Source organism: Myotis daubentonii, chromosome 2 (genome assembly GCF_963259705.1).
Source record: "Myotis daubentonii chromosome 2, mMyoDau2.1, whole genome shotgun sequence".
Classification (NCBI taxonomy): domain Eukaryota; kingdom Metazoa; phylum Chordata; class Mammalia; order Chiroptera; family Vespertilionidae; genus Myotis; species Myotis daubentonii.
The window spans coordinates 210,201,470-210,214,740 of NC_081841.1; the positions used below are offsets into that span (position 1 = coordinate 210,201,470).

The following is a 13,271-nucleotide window of genomic DNA, read 5'->3' on the forward strand; positions in this document are numbered from 1 at the left end:
TGCAGAATGTGTGCAGAAACATACCCAAACCCACACACCCCAAAGCTCAGGAACTACTACTATTATTATTATTATTATTTGTATTGAGATGTACCCACCTCTAGGGATTCCTGCTTCTCAGAAAGCAAATCCTCAAGTGATTTCTTTTCTAATTCATGGCTTTTCTTGATTTCTGGAAAGAAGTGGTATATTTTAATGTCCTATGAGGTCACTGTGTTCTGTAGTTGTTAAACACGTATTCTTAAGAGTTGGTGACAAAGCAATATGGCTGCTGCCTCATATTTGTGCGATGCTTTCATATAAACTAACCTGTTCTTGGATCACCCATGAGGCGAGAAAGGCACATAGTGCCCGTTTATTACTGCGATCACTGAGGCCCACAGGGGCCAGAAGCGTGTAGGGGACACAGAGCAGACTCTATGAGGGACGGGCCTCGAACCCTGGCCTACAGCCCCCGGCCCTGGAGCTCCTGTGTTCTCCATTTGCATGTCATGAACCAAACAGAAATCTAAACTTAAACCCATTTCTAGGAGGAAGGAAGGAAAACAATGTTTACTAAATGTCTTCCCCAGGCCGGTCACTTTTACATGTTATCATCTGGGACTTCACACAACTACTCTGTTTTCTAAATTTTTAAAATGTTTTTATTGACTTCAGAGAGAGGAAGGGAGAGAGAGAGAAACATCGATGATGCGAGAGAATCACTGATCGGCTGCCTCTTGCACACCCCCTACTGGGAGTCGAGACTGCAACCCGGGCGTGTGCCCTGCTGGGAATCGAACTGTGACCTCCAGGTTCAGGGGTCAATGCTCAGCCAGTGAGCCACACCGGCCGGCTGTACTTCCTGATGAAAAAGGCCTTCGCTGAAGGTCACACAGCCAGTCCTTACCACCCATCCGCACGCTGCTCTGTAAGGTACACTGAGTTCAGTGTAACAACTTGGGCTACACGGCCAACTATGTTCTGAAAGAAACAGCTTATTCTTTTCCTTCCACTTGAACCCTCCCAATCGTGGTGACATAATAAACATTCAACAAGAGCCATCTCCCTTTTCACAGGGGTGTCGGTGTGTAGGTGTGCTGGTGAGCCAGAGTGCTCAGCATGGACCCCGTACTACAGCCAGGATATGAACTCGCACCTCCATGTTCCAGAACTTAAGGTGGTCAGATACGACTTTCCTGAAAGGCCTTTACGTTCTTTAAAGGCCTGCCTACTTCCTAAAATGCTGTCATTTATAACAAACCATTATTTGCACCCTTAGGGGAAAGGACATGGCTAACAATGAGCAATGCAAAAAGAAGCCAAAACACCCCAAACTGCATTCTCTGGAGGAGGAAGCGATGAATCATGTCCGCTTTAAAACGTATCATGCCGTTCCATTAGACCTTATTCTATTTAAACGGAAAACAAGCATTCTTGCCTGAAAGGGAGGTTTCATAGGCTTTCTTCAGTAGTTCCACTTCGTCTGAGTGGCTAGCTTCAATTTCCAGCTTCGAGGTTTCATGGGCAGCGCTTAAGTTGTCAAACTGTAAGAAAAAAACACAACAAAACCACAGTTTACCAGTAGAATCAGAAGTTCTAAGTTGAACAGTAAGTAGTAACAGTAGGAATCTTGACACAGAAACTTGAATTCAAGTTGAAGGCCTACCTAACGCATGTCAAGACCAACCCCATTTGAATTTGCCACTCCCAGGCCTTCACTCCATCCCACTCAGGATCAGACACACAGCTCGCCAGGGCGCACTGACGGACATGGCGAATCCATCACAAGGAATGAGGGGGTGTGTCCCGGTGACAGGACACAGTGGCTCCACCCTGCCATGGTGGCCTCTATATCCTCAGTCCCTAGCACATGGCGTATAGTAGGTACTCTCAATATTTGCTAAATGTTAAACAGATTTAACAAGGGAACAAGGAAATTAAAGAGCAGCTTTTAATATACTAATAGGGGAAAATTATGGGTTATTAAACAAGGGCCATTTTAAAAAAAATAAAGAAATTCAACCCAAAATTTAGCAGCACAACAACAGAATGGTCACAAAGGGATTATTCCTAGGTAATAAGATAAAGGGTTGTTTTTTAATTTTATCTTTTTCCTTCCCTTTTGCTCAACACATGTACATTGCTTTCATCATAAGAAAAACATTAATTAAAAAACCCTTTTTGCCCTAGCTAGTTTGGCTCAGTGGATAGAGCGTCAGTCTGTGGACCGAAGGGTCCCAGGTTCAATTCCTGTCAAGGGCACATGCCTGGGTCATGGACTCGATCCCCAGTAGGGGGCGTGCAGGAGGCAGCCAATCAATGATTCTCTCTCATCATTGATGTTTCTCTCTCTCCCTCTCCCTTCCTCTCTAAAATCAATAAAAATATATTTTAAAAAAACACCCTTTTCACATTTTTAAATAAATAAAAAGGATGTTCAACAAAGAGAAGTTCATAAAGGAAGTAGATCATCAAACAAGTAAAATTCAAGTAAAGAGCCAAGGACACACAGGTCCCTAACGCACAGACCTGCTCCTGCAGCTGAGTTTTGTACTTCTCTGCTTCTTCGATGTAAATGTTCTGGAGCTTCTCACACTCCTCGGTGTAGAACTCTTTGAGCCGATTCTCTAGCTCGGTGAGATCCGTCTGGTGCTGCTGGTTCAGCTTCTGGACAAATCCTTCATAAGCTGCTTGCAACTCGTTCCTGGCTTTTTCTAATTTCTCACAGGTGGTCGAAGCAGTGACTGGAGATGAACAAAGAGAAAGATGACATTTGACTTGTTCAATGTCCTAAATTCATAACATTCACACACAGCTGGGATATCTCAGTTCTTCGGTGACCAGATTTCAAACCTAATAGTACAGAATTAAACAGTGAAAAAGAGCCAGGGTCCCAGTGAAGATCACCCTTTTCCATGGTGACCAATCAGTGCAGGGCCCATAAGGAGAGGAGGCTCTGATTGGCCAGGTGTCTCTGAGGGCAGCCAAGGAGGGAGAAGCTAAGACACAGAAGGGGCAGGGAAGACCAGAGAGAAGAACAAATGGATTTAGTTTGTACTTTATTTGAACTGATTTCAACTTACTTAAAAAATACAGCAATAAATAACAAAATATTAGACTATATTGAAAACAAACCACCAGAGCATACAAACTTTAGGAAAAAAAACACATTTTAAAAGCTATATAAGGTAATATGACAATAATAATAATATACTGAAAGGTTAATAGTTTTAAAAAGGCAAAGTAATTTGATAAACATAACTTAAAATCAGAACATCTTACTCTTCACCAGAGTTACCAACAGAATTACCAACAGTACATTGCAGAACTCACGCACAAATACATACTCCCACTCACTATATAAGCCTGGAAGATCTCATTTCTCAGAAAGTTTGACTTTGGACTTTTCCAGTCTTCCTTCACTGATGGTTAGTACAGATAAGTGGGATAACAGAAAATGGGGACTGGTGAATGTGTTAAATTAATCCTTACCTCTCTTTTTGTAAGAAATATATATATATATTTGTTGTGGAAGGAAAATGATGGTTTTAGGGTAGATAAAATGATAGTTTAGCCCATCCAAATGCTCATATCAGAACTAGAAAGCAGAAGAGCTTCTAGGCAGAAGCTCGCCACTGCCAGTGGGGGAGGACAGACAGACAGACAGACAGATGGGAGGGGAGAGGAGAGGAGAAGCTGGGCCAGATGGGGAGCGGGTGATGTGCTGCTCTAGTACACAGCCCAGTGCACAGGCGCAGCCCCAGATGGTGACGTCAGCCCACAGCTGTGCGCGGACCTTTGCCCTGTTTACCCGCCGCTGCTGTGCTGCGTGGAGAACAGCTGGGCTGAGTGATACTCACACAAAGGGCTTTATTTCTAATTCATTGGCCGGGGCTCCTGGGGAAACATTTATTTGGCATAAAGGCTCGAGAAAGACCTTTTTAAAGGACACACGCACTGGAAGTTCTCAGGGCACTCCCAGTGTCCCTGTCACCCCAGATGGTAGGCATGGCCTTGTCCTCGCACTTCCTACAGTTAAGGAGAGATTTCTCATGTCCCCCCGCTTGCCGACTCCCATTCTCAGTCCTGCCCCTTCCTGGCTTCTTCTCCAGTCCCACTCGCTTCCAGCCAACTAGTCAGACACCCAGCAACGCCCCAATCAAACACGCAATGTTTCAGAATTTAGACTAATAAGCCAGGAGTCTTCCCACACTGTTAGGCGATACTTATCCAAAAGTTATTGGATAAATACAAAATCCACACAGTAACAAAGTAGTCCTTTGTCCTCATTTTTAAAACATCATTCCATGAGGTGATTTTTAAAGGCAAGTCTGACTAAGGGCCCCGAAAGCCCACTGCCTGCAGAAGAGCGGAAGGATGACAACTTCCGTGCACAGACTGGAAAAGCCATCGCCAGCAATCTGCCTTGAAACGAGGAATACAGTTTTCAATAAGAAAAACAGACACCCCCTCATTTACAAGATTAGCCCTAAAACATGAGCAGTGTTGCCGATTAGAAGTCAACATTTCACCCTGGGAGAAACCAGGCCTGAGAATTCGACGCCAACGACAAAAACAGGAAAAAAGTAGGGACACTCCCTGACAGTTTAAAACATCGATAACCGAGCAAGGAGCAGATATTTCAGAAGAAGTGGTGAAATGCTTGGTACTTATCCTTTTCCACTAACTCTTTGGATGTCATCTAGAAAATGCCCAATGTCAGAGTCAAATATAATCTCTGGGGAATAGAATTGGACGTATCCCAGGTCCTTTAGCAGTCATCCCCAAGGAGAGGAAATGGAGCCATACCTAGTCCTGGCGGCTTTCCTAAGAGGGGGAGGTCGGATTTTTATTATTTCCATTTTGAAGAGACTAATTTCCCTTTGGTAACTGATAAATGTGCTACTTGCAGAGAAAACCATTAGACAACCATGGTCCTAAATTTTAATATTCTTTTGAAATAATACTGAAATTTCTTAATTTTTATGTCTCAGTAGCATGCTTCATCATGAGATAACCACAAATATTTTAATTCTCAAGAATGCAAATACATGTCTTAATAGAAAAGAGGTAGAATTCTTAGGTTCACATCTCAGCCACACCATTTACCTGCTATGTGATTTGAGAAACTTACTTACACTTTCTAAGTCTGCATTTCCTCATTTTAAATGGAGATAAAATGTTAGTGCCTTCCCTGCAGAATTAAATAAGATAATACATGTGAAGTGCCAGGCCTAGTGCCTAACCAGAGTAAGTATGTAATAGATGTTATTAACTAGAGGCCCAGCTCGCAAAATCGTATGTATGTAACAGATGTTCTTATTAATAGCCTTGCTAAAGGTCACCAATTCACATGTGTTTCGAGAGCCCTCAAAGACATGCATGGATTTCCATGGCAGAATCTGACAGTTAAAAAGAAGCACTGCTTGTCTAGCATTCAAAGAAGATAAATACACTCACACACACATCCATCAAATCTTCCCTTTCTGCTGCCGGGAGCCGGTCCATCCTTGCTGTTTCAAGGGACCTGGCATATATGGCATACGGTTCTTAATATGTTTGCTCACCTTCTTGGCGCTGTGTTTTAACCAAGGTCACCTCTCCGAGAAAGGTTGAATCCCCAGGTAGGGATTTTCCCCTGAAGTTAGGGAGGGAATAAAACCCCTCAACTAAGTGCCAGGCGGGTAATTAATCCCTTTAACTACGAACAATCATGCTTAAACTACATAATCTTTTCTCCCTGGAATGGAGATAAGAAACGCCCTAACCTTTGTAATAGAGATTGATAGGATTGAATCAACTGGTATAAATACAGTTGTAACAAGACAGAAACACTCAGAACTTAGAACAGAATCAAGAAGACAGAACCTACATGGAGCCTAGAGACAGAAGAACTTCGCTGGCGAGAGCATGCCGGAGGATCCTGGACAGGGACTGGCCTCGGAGCCTGGAGGCGGAGCCTGGCGAGAGAGCATGGCAGGGATCCTGGACTGAACCTGACTGCGGAGATTGGCAAGAGAACCTGACCAGGACCTGGCCACAGAACCTGGCTGGAGATCCGAAGCAGAACCTCTCTGGAGATCCAGACCATTCCTTCTTCACTGACTCCGTCCACACCTTTGGGGAACCCCTGGACCCGCTGGGGTTGGACCCCGGCATCTGGCGCCCGAACAGGGACCCCTAGGTAAGCGCCCCGCACTTGGGACGGATCGGACTCCACCATAGGAAGAAGGTGGATAGTCTTCGCCGACTCCGTCCACACCTTTGGGAACCCCTGGAACAGGATTCCCTTAGGTAAGCCCCCCCCATTGAGAACCCCACACTCGGGACGGATAGGACTCCACCAGGGTGCTACAGACCCCCCTATAGAGGATAAGTAGGGTAAGAAGGTGGATAGTACAGAACTTAGATTGAGAAGATGTGCCATACTGAGTCCAAAGAAAGAAGACTCTGTATTGATCCTTAGATTGAGAAGATGTGCCATACTGAGTCCAAAGAAAGAAGACTCTGTATTGATCTTTAGATTAAGAAGATGTGCCATACTGAGTCTAAAGAAAAAAGACTCCGTATTGATCTTTTAACATATATGCTTGTTAGCAGAGGAATTAAGGTTACTCCCAGTCAGACAGAACATTTTATACAAGAAATACGTCCATGCTTTTCTGAGGAAGGAAAGGTGCCGGAAAGGTAAATGTAGAGGCATGGGAGAAGGTAGGCCCAAGGAGCCTTATCCTTAACCCCACTGCAGCCTTTCCACCCTGGGAAAGTGCAGGATTGGCAAGCTCTCCCTGGGGTGATAGATCAGGACTCAGGTAATAGCGGAAAGCGCCAATCCTACTCTTAAAATGGATACAAGAGAGCGTTTCAGGTTTTTCTTTTTAATGCCTGCTTTTAAAAAATAAAAAAGGGGGAATTTGCCGGGAGCCGGTCCATCCTTGCTGTTTCAAGGGACCTGGCATATATGGCATACGGTTCTTAATATGTTTGCTCACCTTCTTGGCGCTGTGTTTTAACCAAGGTCACCTCTCCGAGAAAGGTTGAATCCCCAGGTAGGGATTTTCCCCTGAAGTTAGGGAGGGAATAAAACCCCTCAACTAAGTGCCAGGCGGGTAATTAATCCCTTTAATTACGAACAATCATGCTTAAACTACATAATCTTTTCTCCCTGGAATGGAGATAAGAAACGCCCTAACCTTTGTAATAGAGATTGATAGGATTGAATCAACTGGTATAAATACAGTTGTAACAAGACAGAAACACTCAGAACTTAGAACAGAATCAAGAAGACAGAACCTACATGGAGCCTAGAGACAGAAGAACTTCGCTGGCGAGAGCATGCCGGAGGATCCTGGACAGGGACTGGCCTCGGAGCCTGGAGGCGGAGCCTGGCGAGAGAGCATGGCAGGGATCCTGGACTGAACCTGACTGCGGAGATTGGCAAGAGAACCTGACCAGGACCTGGCCACAGAACCTGGCTGGAGATCCGAAGCAGAACCTCTCTGGAGATCGAGACCATTCCTTCTTCACTGACTCCGTCCACACCTTTGGGGAACCCCTGGACCCGCTGGGGTTGGACCCCGGCATTCTGCCACTCTTGTTCTTGGAATTCTATGCAATATGATGTTCCCAACTTTTAGATGATTTTTTTTAATCTACATTGGACATAAAATATAAAAGGAAAAAGAAAATTGGGGAGGTCACAGAGAAGAGCCTGCAAATGTTTGTGATGCCTCTTAATCTCTCTCTGGCCACCTAGGATATCAGACACCTGCTTTTAGTTCTGGCCACCTTTGCTATTTTCTTCAATAGTATACACTTCTTCAGATAAACATAGTTTGGTTGTTTTTTTTTAACTTTTAATTGTAGAATAATTTCAGATTTTTACAAAAAGGTACAAAGAGAGTAGAGAGAGTTCCTAGCGTCCCCAAGTATTAACATCTTGCATAACAATTATCTTACTTCCCCTGTCCCCCTGCCCTAGAAGTACGAATGGGGACTCAACCTCCTACCATAGGAGCGTGACTATTTCATAATATTATTCTATGAAGGGAAATCCAGTCATGACATACTTCCAGGGCAGTGATTATGTTGGTTCTTCTCTTAAAAGGAAGTTTAATCTGTTTAAAATTGGAGATAGTAATATAAATGAACAAGGTAACCAAGAAGCCATTTTTTTAAAAGTAAATTGTTATTTTGTGGAGAGACAGTAGCCTACAGAAGAACAACAAAAGGGTAGGGACCCAGACTATCCTACAACAGCCATTCCCAACTTTCTTCATATCAATTTCCTGATACACAAGGTAGGCATAACTATCACCTGCTCAGAGCTTATAGTTTGGTGAAGACATAGTGAAATAGACGGCATTGTATTTTATAGAGTGAGCCTTCACAGACTGTCTGTGGAACAATCATTTACTCCTAAGAGCCCCACATTGCACTTTCCAAGAGGTACTACTTTTTTATGTGACCTAGAAATTTGCAGGCCTGTGGTAGAGAAAGGGTTTTTACTAAATTTCAAACCTAGTTACAAATGGCTTCCTGATTGCCCTAGGGAATTATATGAATTGACACAAAGTGATTTCAAAGCCTTCCATTAATCATAACTTATCAGAAATGTACTTTCACAAAAAGCCTGTACTACCAAATCAATTCTCCCATAAATAATACAGCCTAACCTTCTTAAACTCAGCTCATACTTTACAAAGTACCCTCACCTTTATTATTACAAGTACTATCATAACTAACAGAGCTAAAAGAAAAAAATAAACAGTGCTGGGTTAATAGCTGGGGACTTTAATACCCCACTCTCAGCAACGGAAGGTCATCGAGACAGAGAATCAACAAGGAGACAGCAGATTTGAACAGCACTACAGACCAAATGGACCAAATGGACCTAACGGACATAGACAGAACACTCTACCCAACAGCAGCAGAACACACATTCCTGAGGACACATGGAAGACTTTCTAGGCTAGACCATATGTCAGGTCAAAAAACTATTCATAGCAAATTCAAGAAGAATGAAATCAGACCAAGTATCTTCTCTGACCACAGGGCATGAAACTAGAAATGAACAACAAGAGGAAAACTGGAAAACTCATGAACACATGGAAATTAACACTCTCCTGAACAACCAATGGGTCAAAAGAGAAATTAAAGGGGAAGTGAGAAAGTTTCTTGAGACCAATGAAAATGGAAATACAACAGGCCAGAACTTATGGGATGCAGCAAAACATTTCTAAGAGGGAAGTTCACAGCAATACAGATGCAAATAAAAACTCGACTTCTATGCCTTAAGGAACTAGGAAAAGAACAAACTGAGCCCAAAGTTAGAGAAGAAAGGATATATGTTGAGTTAATACAATCGGTATTATATAAAATCTTATTTCACTAGAGATGGAACTGAAGAGTCTGGATGGGGTCTACAGCTCAATCCGCTCAGCCTTTTCCAATGCAGGTTCTACACCACAGAGCTGGAACCTTATCTGAGTGGCTCCTTGCCCAGCCTGAGATGAGGAAGAGAAAAGTGAGTTCCTACATACAATGGACGCCTCAGGGTATTAGGGCTTAATTCTCTGCAGTGGTTCTCAACCTTCTTAATGCCGCGACCCTTTAATACAGTTCCTCATGTTGTGGTGACCCCCAACCATAAAATTATTTTCGTTGCTACTTCATAACTGTAATGTTGCTACTGTTATGAATCGTAATGTAAATATCTGATATGCAGAATGGTCTTAGGTGACCCCTGTGAAAGGGTCGTTCAACCACCAAAGGGGTCGCGACCCACAGGCTGAGAACCGCTGCTCTGGTGAGAGCTAGAAAGATGACTAGATAAGGCAGGTAGAAATGATCTTTTCTTTCCTCACACTGACTAGTCCTGGAAAATTCTTCCTCTACCTGAGATGATGATCTGGCCCAATCAGCCCATCTTAGAACACAGGTGTCGGCTAGGCATCCTCGGAACCTCAGGTTCTCTTCCAATAAAAGGCTCTGCTGCTTTTCAGCTTACTCACCGGCCAGCAAAACAGATGCTCTCCTAACCACACCAACACACATTCCATGGACCAATGAAAACCTTTAGGATGAAAGTGCATTGGAGGCAAAAGTCTGACTCAATAACTGACACAAGGCTCTCAGCCTCAGGCCTGAGAAAAATTAGCCCAAACGTCAAGCAAATCACCTTTCCACCAAAAGACTAAATGTAACGTGAATAAAAAGGTGATTTTGAGCCAGGTACTATTCGGCCTTTCCTTCTCCCTGATGATTCATTTTTAGGGTTCAAGGTTCAAAAGGGCAGGTAAATGTTGCTGAAATGCATAAACTTTGGAAAGCCCTGTACAAGAACGGGCTCAGTTCAGTTAAAGCCATTTGGTATTGTTTACTCTCCTAGGTGCTTCCTTGAGTTGTATGCACTTTTCGTCATAAAAGAAACAACGTTCTGGACAGCGGGCGTGGTGCCAGGTGTAGTCCAGGGAGCATCCGCGTCAGGTTACCTGCATGAGCATTAAAAGCAGATGCCTGACTCCACCAAACCTCCTGACGTCAGGACCAGGATCCTGCATCTTCACCAGGTCTATTTTAGCACGCAATGAAGTTTGAGAACCACCGTTCAGAGAGATGACATGAAATTAGGAAAAAAACTGAACATGTCAAAACTGGACAAGGACAAGTTAGGACGAGGAAAAAAGACTCAATGGACTTTCAAAACAGATCCCCTTGGTAACATGCAAGGCGAGAGAATGCGGCCTCTTACCTATACACACAACCAGCCCAAGTCTACGTTTAGGATAGAGACACACAGATAGGAAAAGAATGAGCTAACTGGGAAGGTCTGGGGAGGGGACAGGAGTGGGGTGGAGGGTGTCAATGGGGGAGGGGGAGAAGGGGAAGTAGGGAAGACATCTGTAATACTTGCAACAATAAAGACACATTTTTAAAAAAGAATGCGCTACGTTTGAGGTGGTATCAACTCCATCTTCAATCATTTCAGTGGGACAAAGATTTATTTTTATGTACAACTGATTTTCATGATGTTAGTAGATATTTCATCAGAGCCCATTTCAAAAATCACTTCTGGAGTCCCGTAACCAAAGAGTGACTTAACTGTAACTAGTTTTAAAGCTACTTTAAGGACACAGCCTTGTTAGACCACAACTGAGCAGAGGACGAAAGGCCACATCCCCAAGGTGTGAAGTAGCCACGTTCACACACCAGCTAGGCGGGCATTAGATAAACTGTTTGCTACTTTTGGCAAAGCCACGTTAGCTTTTCCCAGTGGGTAATAACAAGGCATATTTTAATCTAACAAGACTTCTTGAACTCTTCACTCAGATAAAAGGATCCCAAAAGTCGTTATCAGTGCAAGCTAATGTGAATCTAAAATGATTTCCCAACGTTTAAAATACTGTCACCATGCATTCCCTGCTGCGATGAACAGGAGTTTGGCAGTAGGTCATTCTGGGGTCTTACCCAGTGCTTTGCTTTTCTAATTTACGGACCTTAGGAAAGTTACTTAAATTTTAAGCCGCAATTTCATTTCTTTTTAAAAAATAAATAAATAAAAAATAAGTAAAATGCAGCCCTGGCTGGTTTGGCTCAGTGGATAGAACGTCAGCCTGAGGACTGAAGGGTCCTGGGTTTGATTCTGGTCTAAGGCACATGTCGGGGTTGCAGGCTCAATCCCCAGTAGGAGGCATGCAGGAGGCAGCCAATTGGTGATTCTTTCTCATCATTAATGTTTCTATCTCTCGCCCCCCATCGCCCTTCCTCTCTAAAATCAATAAAAATATATATATATTTTAAAAATGCAACCAGTAGACTTAGAGCTGATGTTAGGAAAGAGTAGGCACTCAATAAATGTTAATGCCTCACTCACCTCATCATTTTTAAATAAAGAGGGCAAAATTAATTAGCATCCTATATCATTATTAATGTAATTCCAAGAATTTTTAGTGGATTAGGGGTTAAAATTTTATTTGTATCATAAAATACAATCAGGACAAATGCATAAAAAGATACAAGTGAGCTATTATTTCTTATGGCAAAAATAAGTTTGAAATACATAAGTCCATTTTTGCATTCATTTAGATGGAAAATGTGTTTCCAATGGTTAACATTAATAAAAAAAAAAAGGAACCCCCAAATATCATAATTATGGCTCTCTGTGACACCACCATGACTCTACTAGGAGTAAGAATGACAAATCAATCCCCCATCACAGGCCATATGTTTGCTGTGGATATAGACCATCAAATTGAACTGTAATCTATTTCAGGGGCGGACACTTTCAAAATGATCTGATTACCTGGGACTGTCTGACATAAAGTAAAATGTTTCTAAGAAAATAACTGCTCACCTGACTTTATGATTCATTCCTAAAACAGACACATTATTTTCAAACAGTGCATAGGAAAACATTTGTGCACAAAAGCCAACGAGCACTAGCATATTATAAGGGTGAAACCAGCTCCCTAGCTCCAGTCCTTCTTGAGTAAAATCATCCCTTCACTAGAGTATCAGCTATAGAGCCACAAAGAGGAAGGCATCCTGGCCTCGCCCTTGAACAGCTCACGGTTCTCGACTGTGAGAGGAGGGAGGAGGCCTATAAATACATATATAAGAGCAACTTGAAGGGTATAGTAGAAGGCACAATTAATCAACTTGCTTGAAAGATCTGGGTGAAACTCAATTGAAGACGAGATATTTTAGGTAGGATTTGAAAAATGAGGAGGCGGTTGAGAGGCAAAAAATAGCAAGTTAGTGAAAAGGGGAGAGAGCATTTCAGACAGCGCGGATAACCTGTGCCAAAGACGTGCAGAATAGGTTTGACTAAGCCCGTGGCGGGGGCCTGGCAGGGGAAAGACAATGGGAACAAAGGGAAATGAGCGTGCAGATATCATCAAGTTGGACTGAAGGTTACAGTCCAATCTTATGTGGTGGCTTTGATTAAGTCTGGATTTTTCCCCAAAGCCAAAAAATGGAGTCATTTCTGCCAAAAACAGTAGAGGACACGTGAGATTTACTGTAAGGATAGTCCCAGTAGCGTGTGGAGAGGAGAGAAGCAAGCCCCGAGACAAGGTGACCTGTTAGGCGAGCAGTGTAATATATTCCAGGTCAGAAATGATGGCGCTTAAGTTAGAGCAGCAGCGGCCAGAATGCCGAGCGAGGCTGAGAACACAGCCTGGCAGCAGGTGGAGGACGCAGGACAAGGAGCCTGACCTCAGCCTTTGGCACGGCTGGTGAGTGAATAGTAATGCCACTGCGGAGGATGACGCATAGACTTTGAGGTT

The 13,271-nt window shown here is 43.2% G+C and overlaps 1 protein-coding gene across 4 annotated transcripts in view; it reads right to left on the reverse strand.

Moving 5' to 3' along the window:
* Positions 1 to 13,271, reverse strand: part of MTUS1 (microtubule associated scaffold protein 1) — a 133,159-nt gene that overhangs the window by 5,172 nt on the left and 114,716 nt on the right. For all 4 annotated transcript variants that reach the window (XM_059685572.1, XM_059685573.1, XM_059685575.1 and 1 more), the window contains 3 exons: positions 2,512 to 2,726; positions 1,421 to 1,526; positions 99 to 172 (listed from right to left, as the gene is read on the reverse strand). In XM_059685572.1, coding sequence (XP_059541555.1) covers positions 99 to 172; positions 1,421 to 1,526; positions 2,512 to 2,726 — 395 coding nt within the window. The remainder of the gene's footprint in view (positions 1 to 98; positions 173 to 1,420; positions 1,527 to 2,511; positions 2,727 to 13,271) is intronic.